The 27,315-nt window shown below is 42.8% G+C and overlaps 1 protein-coding gene across 1 annotated transcript in view; it reads right to left on the reverse strand.

The window, feature by feature from the left end:
• The window catches only part of LOC126461991 (uncharacterized), a 90,329-nt gene that overhangs the window by 41,867 nt on the left and 21,147 nt on the right, over positions 1–27,315 (reverse strand). Inside the window, exons 3-4 of the mRNA XM_050096043.1 lie at positions 22,616–22,881; positions 7,681–7,959 (exon numbers count right to left, since the gene is read on the reverse strand). Of these exons, the coding sequence (XP_049952000.1) occupies positions 7,681–7,959; positions 22,616–22,881 (545 nt within the window). The remainder of the gene's footprint in view (positions 1–7,680; positions 7,960–22,615; positions 22,882–27,315) is intronic.

Raw genomic sequence — 27,315 nt, forward strand, 5'->3', positions numbered from 1 at the left:
GCACGTTAAAAAGGATGCGAATTTGTTCGCTTGCCACAATACTCGGGAAAATTTTTGTTTAAAAGTTGTGTTGGTAGAATGAGGCAGCTGGTATCCAACTTTCCAGTTCGAGTCTTTTAATAAACAGGAGCATGTTCGTCCTTTTTGTGCTTCGATAGGAACATTTTTCCGCTGGTTGTGATAGATGGCCGATATCCAGAAAGGTACAACTACAAATGAAGTATTCGTCATCTCGACTGCAATTGTGAAAATCAACAGTGGCATATGTAGCTAAAGAGGAGAGCATGGCAAGTGTCATCACCCAGTTTCCCAGGAATTTCACTCAGCGGAAGAGGAGTCGAGCGAATACGTGTCTCGGCTTATCGGTAGATACTCGACAGTTTCTGAAAAACCGACGGTAAATGTTTTCGATGTACTTTATGTGCCTTTTACCAGACAATTTCCTCAGACGAAATGGTGAATAAGCGGTCAGCGTCGCGCTACCTCTGGCACTGGTATCGATAGTCACTTCATTGTGACGCATCTTTGGTTTTCCTGGTTGAGGTAAGGAGGCTCGGCGCAGCGGCAGTGGGTTGTGAACGGCACGTGATGGAAGGAGGGGGGCTGGAGCAGCAGTGCCTATTGGCTGTGTTTGGCTGGGCAGACTTGAGTTGAACAACGCATGTACCCAGCAGGATCGCCGAGCGACTTGTCAAACGTTGGCCAAAGTGACGAAGTTCGTCCTCTGGAATTGTGGTGACGGGAACCTCCTTCCGTTATTTTAAAACGCGTTAAATGGATAACTGCCTATTGACATTCTAATTTGTCTTGGATTGAAAGTGACCAATGGTTGTTAGTACGTCTTTTTTGAAGCCACGTGATTCTGTTAATTGGTAAACCGCTTGTGTACATCCGCTTGGGGTGCGATGTTGGGTGCGATGTTATGAATTGAAGTGGTAACACCGGTGAGTGCCACTGTACCCGGTGGCAATGTTACGCTATTGTATCAGGTACTGACTATGAATTTGAAACCTAATTGTAATTTAATAAGTTGATGTGTTTTAGTCATAACTGAATTTCGTAGGGCCATCACTGAGTAAAATTTTCTGCTTTGCTTAAGCTCACGTTAACGAGTGTTTGTTGAGACTTTTTTTTAGAAATAGTTATTCATGCCTCATGCGGTTTAACCGCAACTGCTCTGTTTGTACTGCACCTTCTCAGTTACATGTACTCTCTTATCATCTTACCTAGACAGAGGCGTATGTTTTCACTGTGAACCACAAAGTGCATTCTAAGTATCTCTGTCAATTTTAGTGAGTTTCTCTGATCTTATTAAAAGACTTGTGAAGGGGTTTATACAGGTTGGTCCATTGATAGCTACTGGGCCAAATATCTCACGAAATAAGCATCAAACAGAAAAACTACAAAGAACAAAACTCGTCTAGCTTGAAGGGGGAAACCAGATGGCGCTATGGTTGGCCCGCTAGATGGCGCAGCCCTAGGCCAAACGGATATTAACTGCGTTTTTTTAAAAATGGGAACCCCCATTTTTTACTACATATTCGTGTAGTACGTAGAGAAATATGAATGTTTTAGTTGGACCACTTTTTTCGCTTTGTGATAGATGGCGCTGTAATAGTCACAAACGTCTAAGTACGTGGTATCATGTAACATTCCACCAGTGCGGACGGTATCTGCATCGTGATACATTACTCGTGTTGAAATGGACCGTTTACCAATTGCGGAAAACGTCGATATCGTGTTGATGTATGGCTATTGAGATGAAAATGCCCAACGGGCGTGTGCTATGTATGCTGCTTGGTATCCTGGACGACAACATACAAGTGTCCGGACCGTTCGTCGGATAGTTACGTTATTTAAGGAAACAGGAAGTGTTCAGCTACATGTGAAACGTCAACCACGACCTGCAACAAATGATGGTGCCCAAGTAGGTGTTTTAGCTGCTGTCGCGGACAATCCGCACATCAGTAGCAGACAAATTGCGCGAGAATCGGGAATCTCAAAAACGTCGGTGTTGAGAATGCTACATCAACATCGACTGCACCCGTACCATATTTCTATGCACCAGGAATTGTATGGCGACGACTTTGAACGTAGTGTACAGTTCTGCCACTGGGCACAAGAGAAATTACCGGACGATGGCAGATTACTTGCACGCCTTCTATTTAGCGACAAAGCGTCATTCACCAACAGCGGTAATGTAAAGCGGCATAAAATTCACTATTGGGCAACGGAAAATCCATGATGCCTGCGACAAGTGGAACATCTGCGACCTTGGCGGGTTAATGTATGGCGCAGCATTATGGGAGGACGGATAACTGGCTCCATTTTATCGATGGCAATCTAAATGGTGCAACTTATGCTGATTTCCTACGTAATGTTCTACTGATGTTACTACAAGATGTTTCACTGCATGACAGAAAGGCGATGTACTTCCAACATGATGGATGTCCGGCACATAGCTCGCATGCAGTTGAAGCGGAATTGAATAGCATATTTCATGACAGGTGGATTGGTCGTCGAAGCACCATACCATGGCCCGCACGTTCACCGGATCTGACGTCTCCGGGTTGCTTTCTGTGGGGAACGTTGAAGGATATTTGCTATCGTGATCCACCGACAACGCCTGACAACATGCGTCAGTGCATTGTCAATGCAAGTGCCAACATTACGGAAGCCAAACTACTCGCTGTTGAGAAAAATGTCGTTTCACGTATTGCCAAATGCATTGAGGTTGACAGACATTGTTTTGAGTATTTATTGTATTAACGTGGTATTTGCAGGTAATCACGCAGTAACAGCATGGGTTCTCAGAAATGATAAGTTCACAAAGCTACAAGTATCACATTGGAACAACCGAAATAAAATGTTCGAACGAACCCACGTTCTGTATTTTAATTTAAGAAACCTACCTATTACCAACTCTTCGTCTAAAATTGTGAGCCATATATTTCTGACTATTACAGCGCCATCTATCACAAAGCGAAAAAAGTGGTCCAACTAAAACACTCATATTTCTTTACATACTATACGAATATGTAATAAAAAGGGGGGTTCCTATTTAAAAAAACCGCATTCGATATCCGTTTCACCTATGGCAGCGCCACCTAGCGGGCCAACCATAGCGCCATCTGCTTTCCCCCTTCAAGCTAGACAAGTTTCGTTCGTTGTGGTTTTTACGTTGACGCTTATTTCGTGAGATATATGGTCCGGTCACGATCAATGGACCATCCTGTGTACTACATTAGTTTATGTATTTAAGTTTGGCTTTAACTAATTGCTTTATCTATGGTTACGAATTGTATTTGTCGTGCTGAAGCGGGTCTCATCATTTGTTAGTGTATAGTTTGCTATTACGGTGCTGTATCGCTTGTGATTTATGTTCACAGCTGATTGCTAAACACGCTAGTCTACCTTGGTGTATGCAGCCGTGAGTTCTGGGCCGCTACCTTGGCGGCATCCTGCCCATCGCCCTAGGTCTAAGTTATTGCCGCGAGAGCGCTTTGCCCCGTCGTCTGTTATACCTGACGTAAGTTGAGTAGACGTCTTGTTCCTTGGAGCTATACCTGGGTTGAGCGACTGCCGCGATGGTTGTAGGCTGTGGAATTTAACGAGATTAACTCAGGAACCTTTGCAAATTATCCTCTTACTGTTCATAAAAGAAGAGTGTTCAAACCCACTAGTAACTGTTCTTCATAAAATCGGATGTGCTCTGTATTTGGTAAATGTAGTTTCCCTTTACTGTACGATTAAAATTTAATTCTTACTTTTCACAAAGTCAGATGTTTTGGGTTTATTGAATACTGTTCCCTTTTGCTTATATTGGTTAGTTTCACTAGTTTGTCATTTTATATGTCACTATAATTCTGGTGGTTTTCATATTATTAATCTGAAATTTAACTGCTTAGTATGTTTTTCTTAAATAAATGTTTATTTGGTGAAAAGAATGAGCAATTTGATGGGTCTCCCTTCCAACTGTAGATGTTTGATCCTTTCTTATCATGAACCTGTTACCTGGGTTTCAATATTAATCATAAAATCACAACTGGATTTCAAGGAAAATATTACATATTTACTATATAATATATGTGTTTATGATATGCTTAGGGCTTAAAACCCTTTTCAATTCTCATGTCTGATGTTTCATTGTCGTATCGATACTTCTATTATTTATTATATTTTTTCATATTTTTGTTCTTCATGAAGATTTGGTGCATTCCCTTGGATGACACCGGTTGCAGACACATTCGAAATACAGGTATTCCGAACAGTACGAGCATAGCGTGAAAGCAGGTTTGCCACAGTGACATTTCATCGTGTGAATTTCATTCGGGAAAGAACTGCCGTTAACATTCGCGAAAATTTCGCGGTAAATCGTGAGTAACGTCTCATTTTTTAACAAAAATGGCGCTTGTAGCTGATTATGAATCAAGATACCCTACATGAATTTCACCAAAAACAATCACAAAGCTTTTTTTTCTTTTTTAATTCATTCATCTGACATTGAAGTAGTAGACGAATAAGGACAACGTTATCGTAGATAAAAACCAAAATAAAAGTAATAATCGGGTTTCGAACACAGGGCGTAAAATTAAGAAGCTGCTACTCTAACTACTCTAGCACCATTTCGTCTAGAACATCACGCGGTAAAAGAGTATAAACTTCTCCCAAATGTGTCGAAAACTTTGACCTCGTGTTTCTCAGAAACGGTCGAGTATCTACGTATAAGCTGATCCATGAGTTCACTTATACTACTGGCCATTAAAATGGATACACCAAGAAGAAATGCGGGTATTCATTGGACAAATATATTATACTAGAACTGACATGTGATTACATTTTAACGCGGTTTGCGTGCATAGATCCTGAGAAATCATTACCCAGAACAACCACCTCTCGCCGTAATAACGGCCTTGATACCCCTGGGCATTGAGTCAAACAGAGCTTGGATGGCGTCTACAGGTACAGCTGCCCATGCAGCTTCAACACGATACCACCGTTCATCAAGAGTAGTGACTGGCGTATTGTGACGAGCCAGTTGCTCGGCCACCATTGACCATACATTTTCAATTGGTGAGAGATCTGGAGAATGTGCTGGCCAGGGCAGCAGTCGAACATTTTCTGTATCAAGAACGGCCCGTACAGTACCTGCAACATGCGGTCGTGCATTATCCTGCTGAAATGTAGGGTTTCGCAGGGATCGAATGAAGGGTAGAGCCACGGGTCGTAACACATCTGAAATGTAACGTCACTGTTCAAAGTGCCGTCAATGCGAACAAGAGGTGACCAGACGTGTAACCAATGGCACCCCATACCATCACGCCGGATGATACGCCAGTATGGCGATGACGAATACACGCTTCCAATGTGCGTTCACCACGATGTCGCCAAACACGGATGTGACCATCATGATGCTGTGAACAGAACCTGGATTCATCCGAAAAAATGCATTATGCCATTCGTGCACCCAGGCTCGTCGTTGAGTACACCATCGTAGGCGCTTATGTCTGTCATGCAGCGTCAAGGGTAACCGCAGCCATGGTCTCCGAGCTGATAGTACATGCTGCTGAAAACGTCTTCGCAGTGTTCGTGCAGATGGTTATTGTCATGCAAACGTCCCCATCTGTTGACTCAGGGATCGAGACGTGGCTGCACGATCCGTTACAGCCATGCGGATAAGATGCCTGTCATCTCGACTCCTAGTGATACGAGGCCTTTGGAATCCAGCACGGCGTTCCGTATTACTCTCCTCAACCCACCGATTGCATATTCTGCTAACAGTCACTGGATCTCGACAAACGCGAGCAGCAGTGTCGCGATACGATAAACCACAATTGCGATAGGCTACAATCCAACCTTTATCAAAGTCGGAAACGTTGTTGTTGTTGTTGTGGTCTTCAGTCCAGGGACTGGTTTGATGCAGCTCTCCATGCTACTCTATCCTGTGCAAGCTTTTTCATCTCCCAGTACCTACTGCAACCTACATCCTTCTGAATCTGCTTAGTGTATTCATCTCTTGGTCTCCCTCTACGATTCTTACCCTCCACGCTGCCCTCCAATACTAAATTGGTGATCCCTTGATGCCTCAGAACATGTCCTACCAACCGATCCCTTCTTCTGGTCAAGTTGTGCCACAAACTTCTCTTCTCCCCAATCCTATTCAATACTTCCTCATTAGTTATGTGATCTAACCATCTAATCTTCAGCATTCTTCTGTAGCACCACATTTCGAAAGCCTCTATTCTCTTCTTGTCCAAACTATTTATCGTCCATGTTTCACTTCCATACATGGCTACACTCCATACAAATACTTTCAGAAATGACTTCCTGACACTTAAATCAATACTGGATGTTAACAAATTTCTCTTCTTCAGAAACGCTTTCCTTGCCATTGCCAGCCTACATTTTATATCCTCTCTACTTCGACCATCATCAGTTATTTTGCTCCCCAAATAGCAAAATTCCTTTACTACTTTAAGTGCCTCATTTCCTAATCTAGTTCCCTCAGCATCACCCGACTTAATTAGACTACATTCCATTATCCTTGTTTTGCTTTTGTTGATGTTCATTTTATATCCTCCTTTCAAGACACTGTCCATTCCATTCAACTGCTCTTCCAAGTCCTTTGCTGTCTCTGACAGAATTACAATGTCATCGGCGAACCTCAAAGTTTTTATTTCTTCTCCATGAATTTTAATACCTACTACGAATTTTTCTTTTGTTTCCTTTACTGCTTGCTCAATATACACATTGAACAACATCGGGGAGAGACTACAACCCTGTCTTACTCCCTTCCCAACCACTGCTTCCCTTTCATGTCCCTCGACTCTTATAACTGCCATCTGGTTTCTGTACAAATTGTAAATAGCCTTTCGCTCCCTGTATTTTACCCCTGCCACCTTTAGAATTTGAAAGAGAGTATTCCAGTCAACATTGTCAAAAGCTTTCTCTAAGTCTACAAATGCTAGAAACGTAGGTTTGCCTTTCCTTAATCTTTCTTCTAAGATAAGTCGTAAGGTCAGTATTGCCTCACGTGTTCCAGTGTTTCTACGGAATCCAAACTGATCTTCCCCGAGGTTAGCTTCTACTAGTTTTTCCATTCGTCTGTAAAGAATTCGTGTTAGTATTTTGCATCTGTGACTTATTAAGCTGATAGTTCGGTAATTTTCACATCTGTCAACACCTGATTTCTTTGGGATTGGAATTATTATATTCTTCTTGAAGTCTGAGGTTATTTCGCCTGTCTCATACATCTTCCTCACCAGATGGAAACGTGATGGTACGCATTTCTCCTCCTTAGACGAGGCATCACAACGACGTTTCACGAGGCAACGCCGGTCAACTGCTGTTTGTGTATGGGAAATTAGTTATAAACTTTCCTCATGTCAGCACGTTGTAGGTGTCGCCACCAGCGCCATCCTTGTGCGAATGCTCTGAATAGCTAATCATTTGCATATCACAGCATCTTCTTCGTGTCGGTTAAATTTCGCGTCTGTAGCACGTCATCTTCGTGTTGTAACAATTTTAATGGGCAGTAGTGTATTTTGACCTCACGTCTACTGAGCAAAGTCTCTGGAAAATGGGGTGTTGACACTTGCCGTGATCTCTTCGTAACTAATATTAAGCGACACTCTGAGGTGTCACCCGCGTGGCCAGCGTGTAGCTGTGTGCTGCACGTACCTTGGCTTGCATCCCGGCGCTGACGCGGCCCACGGAGCCATGGGGCGCCGGCGCTTGGCGGCTGACGACCATGCAGAGCGGGAAGGCCTCTGTCTGGCCGTACCACTGTGTCAGCGGGCGGCCCGTGCGCGCCTCTATCCAAGCGTGCGCCTCCGCCTTGAGCGCGGCGCCCCCCGTCATGCAGACGCGCACCTGCTGCAGCGCTGACCGCAGTCGGTCCTCCGGACAATGTCGGGCCAGCGAGACCCACTGGTTCGGCGGTATGAACATAACGGTGGGCTGTAAAACAACTTTCCTGTTACTCTTCATGCTAGACTAATGGCCAAAGTGTAGCCAAATTAAGAAAAGACCAAGATTTCGAAAGCTTTGCACAACAAGAAACAAGATTAAGTTTAACCGCAATAAACTTTGCATACAGCAGAGTGTAAAATACGTAATTCATAAGGCTGTGAATCTTAATGACTCGTACTACAAGAAAATCAATAACTGAAAACTGTCTTCCACAACATAAATCTGGAAAAATTGGTGGTAAATTCCTAAGGGACCAAACTGCCGAGGTCATCGGTCCATAGGCTTACACACTACTTAATCTAACTTAAACTAACTTACGCTAAGGACAACACACACACGCATGCCCGAGGGAGGACTCGAACCTCTGACGGGGGGGGGGGGGGGGGGGGGGGGGAGCCGCGCCATAAATTTGTTGGACAGTGGTTAGTGGTTAGCACACTGGACTCGCATTCGGGAGGACGACGGTTCAATCCCGCGTCCGGCCATCCTGATTTAGGTTTTCCGTGATTTCCCTAAATCGCTCCAGGCAAATGCCGGGATGGTTCCTTTGAAAGGGTACGGCCTACTACCTTCCCCGTACTTCCCTAATCCGATGACCTCGCTGTTTGCTCTCTTCCCCCAAAACAATCCAATCCATAAATTTGGAAGCTGATAAGCTATCGCTATGGACACCTCGGATAACTGATGAAGAGTAACTGAATTGAATCGGGGAGAAATAAAATTTATGTCACTAATTGATTTATAAAAATGGATTCACTACTGCAAAACACAGGTTTTTCACTATCACCCAATTAAATTCCTGATTACATACTACGAAGTTTTTCAACAACACGTCTATTCTGTCACATGGCGGATACAAAACTATTACTGTTTGCAAATGGAACCAGATCGAAGATTCTGTGTTGACTTTGTGCCGCAAGGTGTAAGTTACTGTTCGTGAGACTACACAAGGTAGAAGACTGTAAGTTGTGTTCGTTGGTGTGTTGGGTATCTCCGTGTATACAGTGGGAAGTTACTGCTTTACGTTGGTACTAGGAACGAAGTCTCCATGCTTCTTCTTGGCGCTTTACGCGTATAAACAATGGACTTCATAAAAAAATATTACAAATCATCGGATGTACTCTGTTATTAAGGACAATTTTAAACACACATAGCAGCGTTAAATGAGAACTGGTACATTTCGTGCAGGTGCATGTAGAAGAATTGTGTCGCAAGTTTACAGGCTACTGCAGTGATGAGTGAAAAAGCGTATTAAAAAGACACCAATGATCATGAAAAAGAAAGGTCTAGGGTTACTGAAGCACTTATGACGCAGAATAATTGCAAAAGAAAAGCGTGTGAACGCCAGCTTCAATCCCAATAGCTGTGCGGGGTACCCGAGCGGTCTGAGACATGTCACTGTTCACGCGGGTTCCTCCGTCGGAGTTTCGAGTCCTCCCTCGCGCATGGGTGTGTGTGTCGTCCTTAGCGTAAGTGAGTTGAAGTTAGATTAAGTAGCGTGTAAACTTAGGAACCGATAACCTCAGCAGTTTGGTCCCGTAAGACCTTACCACATATCTCCAATTTCCAAACCCAACAAAATAATACCAGCATAATTATCTAGGTCATCTAGCTATGAAATACAGAGAAAGAAGACAGCTAGTTGTCGTTTATCATTATATAGAACCCGAAGGAAACAGATACCTACTTATTCCTGTACTGCAAAGGACGCATCAGAGCAGTTAAAAGTTTATATACCTTAACAGATCTAAAGATTCTGCTTCGTAGATATGAAAAATAATACGGTATTTTTCACTTGTGAATAAAATCTGCAATTTCTGTGTAGTAGTATTATTATTAGTGGGTGGGTCATTTCACGTTTCGCCAGAACACTTTCATCTGTTTTACTCGTCACTTACATATGAAGCAGAGAGAAACACTTGTGGTTTTTCAACGATACTGTTTTCTACCACCCTGTGGCACGATACTGCGGGATTGCAACATTAACGTGTGCATGAATAAAGCGACAAAGTGTCCCTCTAGGACTTCCCAGTTCGGCACCACCATCAATACCAACCACGCACCTTTGCTGAGCACGTTCGAAATATATCTCCAGATATTTCGACATCAAATCGTCCTGATGGCTGCTCTAGCGTCTGACAACTAGGCAATACCTTCGACACGACTTGGGTTGCATTTGCCTCCCTTGTGGCGCTGGAGCAGCCACCGGACTGAATTTGTGTCTAAGTTCTGACAGGTACATTTGTAACGTGCTCAATAAAGCTGAGCAGGTAGCTGTGAGGTTGTTACCAAACTGGTAGTGGTCTTAGGTTGACTCTTTGCCGTTTCAGTCACACACATGTTAACGATCACGCTACAGGAGGGCAAAAAACATCTGCATGCACGACAGCCTGGAACCGCACTAGAGATTACAGGACAATTGTTCGCGGCACTTTTGAAAACGGTAGCTGCCGTGGCACAGATCGCGCACTGCTTGGAAATCGCACACTGTGTCCAGCATTCGCAACCAACGTAACGGTAACTCCTTCAGCAATTTGTAGTGCAGTTGGCCGTTGAGATATTCAAGGAGTAATTCCTAAATCGCAAGTTAATTCGAACTTACAAATCGTGTCTTCAATCCTAATGAAGAAAGAAGATCTCTCTGTGTTCCTTTAATGCGTCGATATCGCGAAGAGCAGCAGACTATTGCTGTTGTTTTGGTAAAACAGTTTTACGAGTACAGCCCTGCTCGCCTTTCCCAGACCCATGTTGACCATCTGCAACTGTAATGCACACTGATGCTTCTGTTTCAACCCTACGTCGCCCTACCAGCACCGGTGCCTAAGGGCAAGTCGTGATACTGGTACTATTAGCGACGCAAATATTGCAGCATACAGTGTCGACATCACTTCTATAGCGATGGGTACCTAAAGGTAATTAGTTTTCCGTCTATACTGGCCCAGATAGCTAAATTTAATTCTAACCCATTTGTACTTGTGCATTCGTCCTCTGAAATTTTAAAATCAAAGATAGCTGTTACAATCTCTGCACTTTCAAGTCCAATATGTGGTTCTTACTCAGTCCACGGCACAGTGCTTTTAAACATTACCCTTACGTCCACCTGTTGGTGAATGATTTAGCGCCCCTCTTTTAGAAAGATTCGTTTTTCATTTCTTGCCATTCTTTACGCATGATAAGCTTAGAAATCACTTCTTTCGGGACTCAGAGTTTTTCAAGGTTTGCAGCGGCCTTACGACGACCATCGAACAAATTCTAACGTTAATTTCAATCTATAGAGTTCCACCCTATATTTCTACTTTACAAGCTGCACGTGGGACAGAAGTATGAAAAGCACAGAATCTGTAAACTACAGGGCTATTCCAAATGATTGAAGCGATTTCATAAATTCACTGTAGCTCCATTCATTGACATATGGTCACGACACACTACAGATACGTAGAAAAACTCATAAAGTTTTGTTCGGCTGAAGCTGCACTTCAGGTTTCTGCCGCCAGAGCGCTCGAGAGCGCAGTGAGACAAAATGGCGACAGGAGCCGAGAAAGCGTATGTCGTGCTTGAAGTACACTCACATCAGTCAGTCATAACAGTGCAACGACACTTCAGGACGAAGTTCAACAAAGATCCACCAACTGCTAACTCCATTCGGCGATGGTATGCGCAGTTTAAAGCTTCTGGATGTCTCTGTAAGGGGAAATCAACGGGTCGGCCTGCAGTGAGCGAAGAAACGGTTGAACGCGCGCGGGCAAGTTTCACGCGTAGCCCGAGGAAGTCGACGAATAAAGCAAGCAGGGAGCTAAACGTACCACAGCCGACTGTTTGGAAAATCTTACGGAAAAGGCTAAAGCAGAAGCGTTACCGTTTACAATTGCTACAAGCCCTGACACTCGATGACAAAGTGAAACGCTTTGAATTTTCGGCGCGGTTGCAACGGCTCATGGTAGAGGATGTGTTCAGTGTGAAACTTGTTTTCAGTGATGAAGCAACATTTTTTCTGAATGGTGAAGTGAACAGACACAATGTGCGAATCTGGGCGGTAGAGAATCCTCATGCATTCGTGCAGCAAATTCGCAATTCACCAAAAGTTAACGTGTTTTGTGCAATCTCAAGGTTTAAAGTTTACAGCCCCTTTTTCTTCTGTGAAAAAAACGTTACAGGACACGTGTATCTGGACATGCTGGAAAATTGGCTCATGCCACAACGGAGACCGACAGCGCCGACTTCATCTTTCAACAGGAAGGTGCTCCACCGCACTTCCATCATGATGTTCGGCATTTCTTAAACAGGAGATTGGAAAACCGATGGATCGGTCGTGGTGGAGATCATGATCAGCAATTCATGTCATGGCCTCCACGCTCTCCCGACTTAACCCCATGCGATTTCTTTCTGTGGGGTTATGTGAAAGATTCAGTGTTTAAACCTCCTCTACCAAGAAACGTGCCAGAACAGCGAGCTCGCATCAATCATGCTTTCGAACTCGTTGATGGGGACATGCTGCGTCGAGTGTGGGAGGAACTTGATTATCGGCTTGATGTCTGCCGAATCACTAAAGGGGCACATATCGAACATTTATGAATGCCTAAAAAAACTTTTTGAGTTTTTGTATGTGTGTGTAAAGCATTGTGAAAATATCTCAAATAATAAAGTTATTGTAGAGCTGTGAAATCGCTTCAATCATTTGTAATAACCCTGTATTACTCACTAAATTAAATAGCGACTGCTATTGATATTAATTATAATTTCTGTCATTATTGTGCTAAATGTGATCCAATTTTCAACTTCCTCTCTGTCTTGTCGTGACGAGAAATAAATGGAAAGGCTACGAACTATTAGGAATTCAAGATAATTCATTTCAAATCAAACCTGTGTACAAGAGAGTCAGATTTATATTCTGTGTGAAAAGATGACCGCTGAAACCTTTCGAGCCCTCTATACAACTGGACTCCGTCACTTGTTACACGAATATTTGTGTCAAATTACGAATCTAACAAATGTTTTGATTCACGTTCATCGTTAACGAGAGGTATTGAATAGTTTGAAATTTAAGCGTAAATATTTTTTCATGCGTGATTCATCCACAACAGACCCCTTAACAGAAGCACTGCACGCAAGGAGCACTTCAGCAGAACCTCACATCACGAGCGGTGTAAGGACTACGCTACGAGCTGATAGTGTGTGTTACGTATCTTAGGATAGCGTCCGTTGCGCTTGGGCCGAGAATGGCGTTGCTCGATGCAACAGGAAGCACTGTTCTTAACAAGTCACCGTATGGTTGTGATCGGCACCAACTCCATAACTGTTAATCTAAAATAGGAGATTGACACTTTTTGCTTGCATTTTATTCAGTCCTCAATAACGTACTTCCGAATGATTTTTTTTTGTTACTTATCTACAATCCATGCGTGTTACATCGCATGCAATTATATATTAGCAGGTCTGCTTCGAAATGCGTACGTGAATGGAATGTATTTCTTTTAGAAACGATTCCTATCTGACGATGAGCCAGACCAGTGTGAAATCTACTATGAAAGAGCTTTAAAAAAAGCGGGAAAAAGGCGTTTACTAATATTTTATTTAGATTACGTATGGGACTGAAATGGTGAGTACGGTTGCATTACATACTACGTGCTAATAACAGTACTTGAAACTTAGACTGTCTTTTTAATTGGTGTCTAACCTTAGACATCTCGATGTGTTCCAGCAGAGTTTGAGGACTGAACTCAGGCGTCACGACGAACTTCATGCCGGTATCGATACTCCAAAGCGTGAAAAGCGTTCCACTGACCCAGAAGAACCCCGTTGTGAACAAAACAATGTCGTCTCCTCCAAAAATAGCATCGCTTCGCCTGAAATCACAAACGACGACTGCTCAGTTGAACTATTCCAAGTTCTTCTAATCGCTGAAATGTAAACATTTTGTTTATACTATTTGTAAAAACTATCACTTATCAGAAATATAATAAAAAAGTTAATACGTTATACTGGCAACTACCTTTTATCTACAGTCTCAATGCCAAAAATAGTACTAAATAAAATTCATCTGAAACACTATCGGTTACGAAAGATCAGTCCACAATATTCAGACATCTGTTAAAGGCATATCGTAATACATATAAGTCTAGCAATAAAGTACGTCATAATAATTAAGATTAAAGGTAATACTATACCTGTAATACATTTTTCATCAAAATGTAAGTACCTTGACAGTGAGTAATAATAACGACTCGACACGGGATGGGTTGCCAACCTCCGATTATCTGGGCCATTGTAACAGCAAGATCATTACGCCCAGCTCAACATGCCCTATGTCATTGCGTCAGAGGTCAATGATTGTATCCGTTTTGTCTAGTCTTGAACCACTTCCCTTTCACCTAAACTAGCCTCATGCCTTGCGCCCTACAGACATTTAATATAGGAACATCACTACATTCTACTACATTATCCTGTTTTGTGAAGTATAATGTGCGTCGGAAGAATTCTCTAATTCTGTAAATGGTCTGAAACTTGAATTGGACCAAAAGTTTAAATATTTGAGTACATAAGCGGGTGGAGAGACATGTTAAGAGCCTCCACAAACCACAAACAAATGAAGCAGAATTTTTTGCTGCATGCAGTCTGCCTTATAGTAGTGTTACGGTACCTTGCGAAACATGTTGCTTGAAATCAGGTATTCCAGAGTAGATCTATTTTGTTACAAATGAGAGTATAAAAAGTAAACTGATAGCTTTAACGGGTTAAAAATGATTTTTTTAACTCTGCACGGCACACTTCAACATAGTTCGAAATTGATTTGCAAATTATGAACTCAGTTTTGACGGCACTGTACTACTTGTTAGTGAAACAGGAAAACTTATGCTGGACTGGGACTAGAAGTCGCATTTCCAAATTATCGCAAGCAATCACCTTTACAGTTTCGGCTATCTGTGCATACACCTTGCACCAATCCAAACCTCCATATGCCACACTGTTAGGGAAACGTGAATGGCTAGCCAAGTGACGCAGTCTGCTTTCGGTAGTGTGGCGTATGGACATCCTGTTTATGTTCCTGCCATGATAGTGCTCAGATGATATTTTGTGGTTAACACTCACCTCCGTCTCCTTGCAACTTACTTCCTTTGTCACACCGTGACGTTTTCACAACGAAAACACACACTGAGGTTTTGTTTTACGTCCGAGTAGTAGCAACCGAAAGCACTGAAAGATGAAGAATTTTTATGTGATGATGCTCGCATCAGTCATCATTAGCTAGTAGGTATTCACGACGGTGTCATGAGCAATAAGGTCTACGCTAAGATGGTGGATGAAGCAGCTTGTGAAAAGATCCTCAGTAAGATGAACGACATTCCATTCAGACATTCGAATGGACCAACCACGAAACTGGGACATGCAGGTGTTGGCCAGGAGATGATACATTTGTTCGAACTGCTGTTGAGGTAGCAGAAGAGATGGTGAGCACAGCGCTGAGACCCTATGACACTCTGATAACTCATACAACGTAAAAATAAATGGGCTGCGCCAGGTGTGAATAGACCTTAGAAGCCTTACTGAACACGTCATGTACTATTTGCATATAGGTAAAATCCATGCCATCATAATTTATGACAGTCAGCTGAAAATGTGTTCGGGTTGTGAGCAAAAGAGATATTTCAGATCAACGTGTAGGCAACGTCACATCACGCATTTGCTGCTGAGGAGAGCAGAAGATGTCGCCCAGTCCAGTTGTGTTCCCATTGACATACAATTGGGTGGGTGGGGGTGGGGGAGGATTCGCCGTTCTGTACCGTGTGATCACTGACTGTTGACAGAAGTGAGGTCTTCAGTCTACCCTTGGCAGCCTGTGACACAATGGCAGGGCACTGCAGACGGACAGTAAGCTCTGTCCGAATACACACAGCGCCATTCTTGCAATACAAATGGGAAACAGCTCCAAAGGAGAGGTTGGTCACTACAGACTTGGTGATGAGTACTGAAACTTTTGTCCCCAATTTCTACTCCTAGTCATTGTTTAACATTCATGCTCAATCCTAAAGTGATGGACACCGTAGTGGTGGAAGAGAGATCAAATGGCTCCATGTGATACCTGCTGGACAATGTCTGCAGTGGATGTCGACCCTGATTATGGTGACCACCCACAGCATGAAGATAAGGTTGTTGGTTCCTCAGTTGGTATTTGATCGGCAGTGGACTCTCACAGCACCATGCTTCTGGACAATGGACCACTGACGGATTTAGTCTTTGAAACCTTCATCCACCCTGTTAATTCTGATAAATGCCTGATTGTGTGGCCTGATGATTTCGAGCACATTAGGTTTCTTGCTCTAGCTAAAATAAGTTGCAACCGCATCACTTCATTATAGTTAAATGATATTGGAGAGAACTCATTGACGATGGTGCGATCTTCTTCAGGTCCCTACAACCTTCACCCCTCCCAATGGTGCCAATGATATTGCCTCCCCATGCCAGTATACTGGATTCCCCATCAACCTGCTCAAGAAGCAAGCTGCAGATGTCTCGTGGCCCGCTGTAGTGGCGAATCTTGATATGACACTCTTGCAGAAAGTATGCATCGACCAATTCCCAGCTTGTTATCGATAAGAGGTTTGCCAGGATCCATGCATAGAAAAAGGCAGAGGTAAGGCCATTCTCATGAAGGAACACATTATGATCAATGGTGTGACCTATCTCCCATAAGCAGGAGGACAAAAGGAGAGACCATTCAAGGTTTTATCCAGAGGAGGCCGCGCCCTTATTAGAGGGGAACTACGATCATATCATACCAGGAGGCGAATCAATTGTGTCCTTTCAGTGCAGGATCAAATGCCGCATTCTAGCAAGTGCTGGGAAAACAAAGGCTAGTGCAGAGCCTACACCTCATCGATACCTGGCGGAATGTTCACAGCGTCAGACAGGGAAATACCTGCATTATCAGACATTCAACAAGTCACCGTATCTAGGTCTCCCAGGTACTTACGGCAGATATGCTGAGGTATGGCCGACAGTCTTTACCGATAATGATGCCTACCTGTTCGCTATCTTCCCATAAGACACAGGATGTGGCAGAGCAGGAGACTGTGAAAGATGAATGTCACGCTCCTTGAAGATCTGGAGTGTTGGTAGAAGGTAGTAGAGACATCAATAAATGTGAGAGGTGGCATAACAGTTTTCCTTCCACGGCCTGTCAGTGTCCTGATTGCGTAAAACCCGCTCTGCAGTTTGCGATGAAGCACTATGATCGACATAGTAAACGGCACATTAGGATTTGAACCGCTGGCCATCCATCACAAGATCCATGAACACTGCAGATCTCACAGAATGCTGACAGCCCAAAGGGATATCGCCAACGTCTGCTTGGATCATTACCAGCGGTTCTACACCACAGGAGACTGATGAAGTCCTCCGCTCGCTGCCTCAGGCCCTCAATGAACATGCGGAGGCGATCCTCATGGACCTCATATCAGAGGAGGATGTCTCTCATGGCCTCCAAAAAGAGGCGACAGTGTTTTATCATATGCTGCACGATGTCGTGATGCCCCTGTGGGTTACATTATAGCAAGATCCCTACAGTTCAGATGCCACCTGCCTCTGTAGACACCATCCTTATATCATTCCATCTGCCAGAAAGGAAATTGCTGATTACGAGGCCTCCTACGCTGCTCAACAGCAAATTCAAGATCTTCACGAGGATTCTGGCTGCCTGGATTTTGCGTACCATGCCCCAAGACATCTTTATGGACCAGACATGTATTGGTGATAACAGCAACATACAGATGGCACTCAGTTTTTACCACAAAGTCATCGCACTGGCAGAAGCTTATCCTGTGCACAGCTGCTTGCTGTTGGTGGACTTCATCAAGCTTTTGATGGCGTATGTCACTGATGTCTTGAGAAGGTGATGTGGTGGCTGGCCTTCTCCCAGTCTTTCATTGACACTATGATGCGTCTTCTGAATGACGTGACTTCACGGGTTACGATCAATAGACTTACAGCAGACACAATCACCGTTACTCTCTCTCTGAAGCAAGATTGCTCCCTGTCAGTGCTTTTCAACGAGACTCCCATAGAATCGCTATTACACAGACTGTTGTCGGCTTCAGGGCTTGACGATGAGAGACTTTACCATCATCTGCCGGGTGAGTGTGACGATGTGGCATTTATTGCCAGTAGAAGTCCAAATATCACTGGGCTGTGTTGTCTGATACGGTACCACAGTCAGTAGTCAAATGTTGGGGGTCATCTTAATGTGTGACAGGCAACAGAAGGTGCACCACCTGTCCTCGTCTGCTACATGGTCTGCATATGAATGTCCTCAGTAATTTGTGGCAGCCTCTGTGCAAGATCCAGTGGACCAGTCGTGTCGTGGTGATAAAAGCAACATACATATCCTATCGTCTATCAGGATACTCCATCTAGTTATGGTACTCCAGCTCCCGAAGACGAAGACACTTGGTTTACCGACAGTCTTTGACTTTGTCAGTGAGGAATGATCATAAAAGTGCCCCACCCTACCGAGGGCGATATCTGAATCATCAGTATGCCCATTAGACCAGTTATTTGTATGTCAATTCGATGACGAATATATGGCCTTGTCCAGCACAGTAGTGCTGTAGTGTCCATGTCCATATTTCCCTGACACTTTTTTTTTTTTTTACATCAACGCCGACATGCCGAGTCTGTAGCTGTAGACGGCTTCTGAAAGGTACCTTCCCATGGTTAATTTTCGTTCAGCGCATGGCTGCACCCTCCTCGATTCAGACGACAGAGTTGCCTGATATCTGGTGATCAGTCACAACCAGAAATCTAAGCAACGTTATTATGAGAAAATGATAATTATGCCAGGCGAAAAACTAAAAATCTTTATGGGCTATAGTAAAGACGGAGACAGGGCCAAAAGGGAAGGGGAACATGTAGCTCTAGAAATAAATGAAGCATTGGTAACAAGTGAATGTAGTCCTGCAGACCACTTAAACAAATTCTTTGTTTCCGAACTGACGGCTTGGGATTATCGGGTTTGGTAAACATTGTAATGGAGTATCACTGACCAATCCTTACAAATAACTTCAGTAAAATGGATATGACGTCTTTTCTCCCATAAGTATTCTAATAGATATGACCAAAGAGTGCTTATGTGAGTTGAGTTCTATCTTAAGTTATTTGTGTAATCAATCTCTTATCAATGGAACATTTCGAGAATGGCTAAAATATGCTGGAGTCAATCCTCCCTACAAGAAGGGGAATAAAGAGCTACCATCAGACTACCGACCAGTTTCACTTCTGCCGGCTTTTTCAAAAATATCTGAAAAGGTTGTGTTCATGTGTCTCCTTAAACATCTGACTGTAGATCATATATCGTCCAAATCACAGTTTGGGTTTCTTAAGGGGATTGGTATAGAGAAAGCTACACATACAATGAGAACGTGCTTAATTAACCAGATAAAAAATTAGAGGCTATTGGCATATCTCAATTTCCAAACCTATAGGTCAATATCAGTACTAGGAATAAGAACAATCTACATAAGGACCTTGGTCCAAGAAGGTTCCAATATTTAGGAACACACATTTTCAGTAATTTGCCAGCAACCATTAAAAACTTGGTTTCAAACAAAGCACAGTTTAAACAGAGTTTTAAAGACGTTTTTAATGGGCAACTCATTCTACTCCATAGATGAATATCTTAACAGGAACTGTTAGATCAGGGTAAAAATATCTGTTAGATTTCAGTTTTGACAGCACTTGGTCACAACAGTCAAGATTAAGTATTTTGTCTATGATAAATTTATTTAAAGTGCATAACTACGTATATTAAATCTGTAAGTGTTAACAGTTCCAGTTTACTGTAATGTATTCACCTATTTTGACAATCTCCTTACCAATGATCAGTGCAGTGATAATAATATACAAATGTTTCATGTTTTTTGTGTTACAATTTCCGACTTGTTCCACACTCAAGAGAATCATCTCATTTTTGGGTTTATGGAACGAGGGCGGAATATAATGCTCTATTCCATATTTAAGGCAGGCACTCCACAACGTCTCCAGTGCAATCTACGTTATAAAACTGAACATCATGTGCAGTGTGGATCTACCGTGGTAGTGGGGATGTTCACGACATTGTTGTTGGCCGTCATTCGGCTAAGGACCCCAATTTCAGTGACCCCAATTCCCTTCTCTTCCCTGATATAACGTTTATCCACATACTAAATGAATGCAGTCACCTGGATCAAGTGTTTGAGAATAATGTATCTTTATGGGAAGATGACAAGTACTTTCCAAATTTTTAGACCTTACTATTGGAACGGTTCAATGGTGTACGACGTCACCCGCTGTACCGCCAGTACTTTGCTAATTACCTGGACTGTGTCTTCTTGGATCCTCCTCACGATATGTGTCAGTTTTACTGACAGGAACAATTGGCAGAACCATATTGACACTATCTTTGTGAAGACACCACGGCGCCAATAGCGGGTCAGAAGGATCAGTTGGCGTCTTGTCGCTAGTAGACATGACTAAAGTTGGTTTCGCTCTAAGTTCCGTCTTTATTTCGTACTTATGCCATAATTTTGTTTCCGTTGTTTAGATACTTTCTTTGACGCTAGAATTGTACAGTTCTACGAATAAGGATTCTTTGTTTAATCTGCCTTCCTGTTCCACAAAAAATAAAACAAAATAACAGATATAAAACGAGGTTAAGGCAACCCCTCTCTGTAAGCAAGAAATCTAGGCTCGAGTTGTGGTCCAGCCCAAATTCTGATGTGTCGCAAATAAATAGTAAAGCTAGCGTCACAACTGGATCCGCAGTTTGCGAATCAGTATCTTAATATTTAATACAGCTTTGGATAATCAGTTGTGTCTGATCCTACAGATATGCATGCACGTGTAAAGGACATTGTATGATACCAAACAGACATTTCAACATTTGAAATTCCATCTTGAAGTAGTACTAGTCTACATATGCGTCTGTTTCGTTGAACAGCTCGGTGAATTATTGTGATTTAGGACACGATACTCGGTTATTTACTGGTGTATGCATCAAGATAAACAAAAATCCAACTTAAGACTTCAACTCTTTCATAAAATTACGGAAAATGTTTATATAAATTGCGAAAAATGGTGTCACAGGGGCAAACAATATTGGTATGTATGGGAGAGAAGCTAAAAATAATTTTAAAAAATTATTTAAAAGAGTTCTGGACAGAAAGCAATGTGATGGCGGTATGTAATGTTCATGTCAACGATCAACAGATATTATGAAAAATGATACAAAGTATTAGTGATGGATAACGGTTTAAAATTAGCGACATTTTATGAAATTAAAATAAAAGTATCTGCATTCGCCAGAAGCAATTTTGTCAAAAAATATATTTGTGCTACATAAACTGACTGATGAGGATAAAATAAATCAGATAGTATTTCATATTTCAATAACACGTAATATGAGATTCATCTTTAGCGGAAATCACAGACGCAAGAACGAGACGTGATGCTACGTGTTGATCAGTGAAGGCATTCAGGAGAACCGCGTTCCAAATTTCTGCCTAACACAGATTAGGTTTTCTTTTGTCTCCCTTAATCAGACAAGGCCAATTCCAGGATGGGTTCTTTAAAGAGCCCACCTCTCATTCTCTTCCTCATCTCTCCTTATAACGAGCTTATGTCCCATATCTACGCTTTCGCCGGCGATAGGTAGTTTCACTTTAACTTCCTTTACCGTTTAAGAGTAAGGCAGGCTACCATCACTGAATCAGACTCTCTCTACATAGCTGTTGTCTCAAATTTCGGTGGATATCCAAATATATTCGCAACACAACACTTTGACCAGTCTGGCGACAAATATTCACTAGCATTCCGCCGTCAGGCCACTAGTTGTCTACCGGGACTTGCGGTTAAAGGCGCTGCAGTCTGGAACCGCAAGACCGCTACGGTCGTAGGTTCGAATCCTGCCTCGGGCATGGATGTTTGTGATGTCTTTAGGTTAGTTAGGTTTAACTAGTTCTAAGTTCTAGGGGACTAATGACCTCAGCAGTTGAGTCGCATAGTGCTCAGAGCCATTTTCTACCGGGACCATCCGACCGCCGTGGCATCCTCAGTGGAGGATGCTGATAGGAGGGGCGTGGGGTCAGCACACCGCTCTCCCGGTTGTTATGATGGTATTTTTGACCGAAGCCGCTACTATTCGGTCGAGTAGCTTCTCAGTTGGCATCACGAGGCTGAGTGCAACCCGAAAAATGACACCCCTCCAAGTGCCGGCCACACCCGACAGCGCTTAACTTCGGTGATCTCACGGGAACCGGTGTAGCCACTGCGGCAAGGCCGTTGCCCAAAATATTCACTAACATACTGCAGTTTTATTGACGTTGTAAAGTATGTGTTGCGGCACAGATAAATTAGGATATTTTGCTTGCGTATTCTGTTTTCTTTGGTTTATCATCCAAAGTGGCAAACTGTTCCAATTCACACTTACTATCTTATAATTAGTACAGTAGAGAAAGTTAAAAATTTATCTTTAAATAATATTTGATACTTCAATTAATTCACCTGGCTTATGCCACCACTGTAGAATTCAGAGTACTGTATGCTGGGCTTGTTAAGATTGTTGACAACTGTTAAAACGCTAAATTCATTCTCCTTACGCGAGTAAGCGCATCGTTACGGCCAAGGTGCGGCGAGGTATCCGGATGATCTTGGGATGCCCCGTGGTACCAGAACTGAGCAGAGCGACGGCGGGGGCCGTGTTGTCCGCCTTCAGCCCCTGGGCGCTCCGCATCAGCAGCTGCTGAGCGTCAGCTACCGACTCAGCAGACCCCAGCACCTGCAGCGGGCAGTCTGCCGGTTTGGCGTCTGAGGCGGACTTCTCGAACTGTGGCTGGCACAGCACCGCCACCGGCTTCAGCTCGTGTAGCACTCGGTGCAGGCTCTCTGCAGTGGAAACAATCGCCAAGACTTCTATTTCAAAAAGCTCCGTACTTATTTAAGGATCTACCAGATAAAGGCCAAAAACGCCGTTACTAACTAAAATTCAGCATCTTAAAGAGCAAAATTGAGGTATTCCAATAAGGAAGAGGTGCTTCCGAGAGAGTTACAGATATTCACTGCAGGATAGAGACAAAGTTGTATGAGATAAACATAGCTGAAAATTGGGTCATTAAAAAAGACTGAAGCATAGATCTTGCCCCTTTGCTCAGTGACAGTATCACTTAAAGCCATTTCAATAAATCGACAATAGATCGAGCAATACAAAATAAGTGGGAATTGCTAATATTTGAAACTGTTGCCAGATCATGTATCAATTACTACATGTCACCCACAAAATTCAGGATATGGTGAAATACAACAAGAATTGATAGTAAAGCACTAGAACAACTTATTCCTTAAGTAAAAGATTTACAATATGATAATTTTAAACAACACCAGTCTTATATGTAAACGTAAATGAGTAATTAACATGACGCAAAATAAAATAGACTACAGCACAATATAACAAAGAACAGCAGTTCCTGCAGCACGTCTGAGCCGCCATCAGAGTTCCACATCTAAGGACTGCAGCCAGTCCAACGCAGATAGAGTCGCATTGATGAAATCTCCCAAAGAATGGAACTTTAAGAAAGCTAAATGGACGCAGTGTGGCACAGAAGTGGACAATAGTCTGAGCTGCTTACCTCCAAAGCCAGAGAAAACGTGGGAAGATTACTATTTGTTTCACAATAAAACATTCAAACAAATATGTGATAATGAAGGCTACTAGCACTTTCTGATATGTCGATAAGCATTAAGAGTCAAATAAACTACGTGTCATGAGGATGGCAGTTACAATTCCTACTTCCCTGGGTGTTTAATTGCAATCTTCCTACAGTTCTTGTAAGCCACTAGTCTAAAGAAATTGGTTTTAATGAACCTGAACTCTCTCCCCAGAGACGTATTATCGATCCAGATTACCTCTGGCAATGTATAAAAACCCACAACGGCTGCAAAACTGTCTGTCTTGCGGCAAGTGTTGAGGAAGAATGTGCCTAAGCGTACCTGCTTCATCCTAATGGAATGACACCCTGGACAGGTCGAGGCTGTGACGAAACTAACAAGTGGAGTCTTCTCATAGCGACGTCAATGGTACAGGTCTATAATTGTGTGGATGTCCGCCCCCGGTAGCGTAGTAGTCAGCGCGACAGGCTGTCAATCCGAAGGGCCCGGGTTCGATCCCGGCTGGGTCGGAGATTTTCTCCGCTCATGGTGTTGTGTTGTCCTAATCATCATCATTTCATCCCCATCGACGAGCATGTCGCCGAAGTGGCGTCAAATCGAAAGACTTGCACCAGGCGAGCGGTCTACCGGATGGGAGGCCCTCGTCACACGCAATTATATATTGTGTGGATTTGTCTTAAGGCCTTTCTTAAAAACGGGAATGACCTCCGCTTTTTTCCAGTCGTTAGGCACCTTTCGTTGCTCAAGCGATCTACGATAAATTACTGCTAGAAGGAGAGCAAGTTCTTACGCATAATATTTATAGAATCTGGCAGTTGACCCCGATAGTAAATAAATGTAACTCATTGCGCATACATAGGAAAAGAAATCCACTACTGTACAGCTACACTATTGATGATAAACAGCTGGAGAGAGCTTCTGCCGTAAAATATCTAGGCGTAGCTATCCAGAGCGACCTTTAAGTGGAATGACCACACAAAACAGATAGTGGGGAAAGGGAGACACACGACTCAGATTCATAGGAAGAATCTTAAGGAAATGTAACTCATCTAAGAAAGAAGTGGCTCATAAGGCTCTTGTTCGCCCGATGCTTGAGTATTGTTCATCTGTCTGGGATGCCTATCAGGTACGACTGATAGAGGAGATAGAGGAGATCCAACGAAGAGCGGCGCGTTTCGTCGCGGGATCGCTTAGCTGGTGAGGGATCGTTACGGAGATGCTAAACAATCTCCACTGGCTGACGTTACAAGAAAGACGTTATACATCACGGAGAGATTTACTATCGAAATTGAGGGACAGCACTTTTCAGGGGGAGTTAGATAACATATTACTTCCCTCCACATACATTTCGCGTATTGACCATGAGGAGAAAATTCGAGAAATTATAGCCAATACAGAGGCTTACCGACAATCATTCTTCCCACGCACTATTCTCGAGTGGAATAGGGTTGTAGGGATCAGATAGTGGTACCGAAGGTACCCTCCGCCACACATCATTAGTTGGCTTGCGGAGTATGATGTAGATGTAGATGTTAGCACCATATCCGTCAGAAGTCATGATGGATTTGTCTGTGCACATAAATTCGCTGTAGGATTATAGTTAAAATATCATTGCACATTAATTACCAGTTCATGAATAGATTTCGAAGTAAACGTTGGCGTACGTGATTACATTAACTTCGTGTCATGACAATGTGTAATACACCGTGACTGCCAGACTGAGATTCGTTCCGTTGCTTCGAACATCATAACCTAACGGCAGACCAGAACTCAGAAAACTGTAGAGTTTTATCTCACTGCGAGACTCAAATTATCGAATACTCCACGATATGACATATTGTCTGATGTAATATTTTACAGTCTGAAAATGTTGTGATAACGCCTTTTGAACTGAAATTGGTACCAAGAATGTAGAGGTACAGTGGAAATCCATATAATTGGTCGTTAACTGGTTGTTACACCTTTTGCTGTACATAGTATACCTGTCAGTCATCATCCCGAGAATTTTCTAACTTGTCTTAACGTCTTTAACATTCCGTTAAAATTATCACTACATATTCTAAGGAATCACACGAAAAGAAGGAGGTAAAAAGTAAACAAAACAGTAATTTCACCGAAAAAAATATTAGTCATCCACAGTTACGCCATAAAGTCATGGCACGGAAGGGGTGTGCAAAACTCAGTCCATTTTATGGAATCAGCGCAAGAAGTCAAGTCGATGTGGATATTATGATATGGCAGAATGGATCTATCTTGTTTGAAAATGCCCATGACCACATCGTGAATCAAGTTGCTAGATTTGTTGGTTTATCAGCGCTGACTGTCCACCACATCAAATTGGAATGGTTCATCATACGCTACCATGTGACACTGTGGACGTAAAATGATCCTAATTAACAGCGACTGGATGAGTGCACGTCTTTCTTTGATAATCGATTCGAACCCCTAGTAGACTTGATAAGGTTAGTGAATGTAGTTCCATGTCAACCAGTTTCTGGGTGAATATTGCGAAGAGAACTGTAGGCAACGGACATTTGGAGTGGAATATCTCGCAAAACACGGTACCATATAAAGATGCACAACCTCACCGTGAAAAAAAACAAAATAACCGGACGGTCGAGGACTGGAGGTGCATAGTTTTGACTGACGAGTCGCAATTTTGCCTCTTTTTCAAACGATGAAAAGCTTCGAGTACACCGCCGACTCAGTGAGGCATTGCCCCCTAGTGGTTCGCTGGTGTATGAGGAGTGTTTGTACCATAATTCATTCACATTACTGTTAACATAAATCCGCATGTTTATTTTATTATTCTAGTTTATAAAGTGCTGCTTTTTCTACTACTTATTCGTTATGAGTATGTTGTGGATGGTCCAGTCTACCAGATGATAACATCCGTGTTCACGAATTAGATGCTATTTGGCGAGCACGGTATCATTTTCGACTGGCCCATAACGCCACTCGATCGTAGTCTAAAGCCTAGTTTACATGACGACACTAGGTTGCAGGCAACTGCCGTAACACGCCACTGCGCATGCGCCGCGCGTTTGCGTAAGTCATAGGTGAAACTAAACACTTTCGGCGTCTTCCAACTTCGGCGACACTAGTTGCATGAGTTTTGAGGTTACGTGCGCTCGCAGGATGTACACAAACTGAAATATGAAGTAGGGAACAGAAAATAATGTTCTCTTTTTGGAGGTCTATGCTTTGCATAAGTGTTTGTGGGATTTCAGTAATGCTGATTACAAAAATAAGCAATATATTGCTCATCCTAAGACCATCACGTGCGATAGTTGGACAATATCTGAGCTGCAGGGCAAAATTTGTTGAATTAGGAGCACATATACAACTGAATTAAGAAAAATACAAGCAAATGTAATTCTAGATGTGGAAATACTCTCGTATACAAGACTAACATAGAGTTGGCCGACTCTTTTTTTTTTTTTTTTTTTTTTTTAGGGATATTGTTAACAGGAGAGAAGGCTACAGAAATCAAGAAGCTGCATTCTTTATTCAATATTTATCTATTTAAAACGTCGCAGCAGTGCTCCTCATTGACATGTTTGAATTTTGAAATATTGCCACTGAACACATCTCTCTTCAAGAGAGTAGTTTGCAAACCATTCTCTTCTTGATGCGGCCTGCTTCGAATAATTA

The sequence above is a fragment of the Schistocerca serialis genome, chromosome 1 (genome assembly GCF_023864345.2).
Source record: "Schistocerca serialis cubense isolate TAMUIC-IGC-003099 chromosome 1, iqSchSeri2.2, whole genome shotgun sequence".
Lineage (NCBI taxonomy): Eukaryota > Metazoa > Arthropoda > Insecta > Orthoptera > Acrididae > Schistocerca > Schistocerca serialis.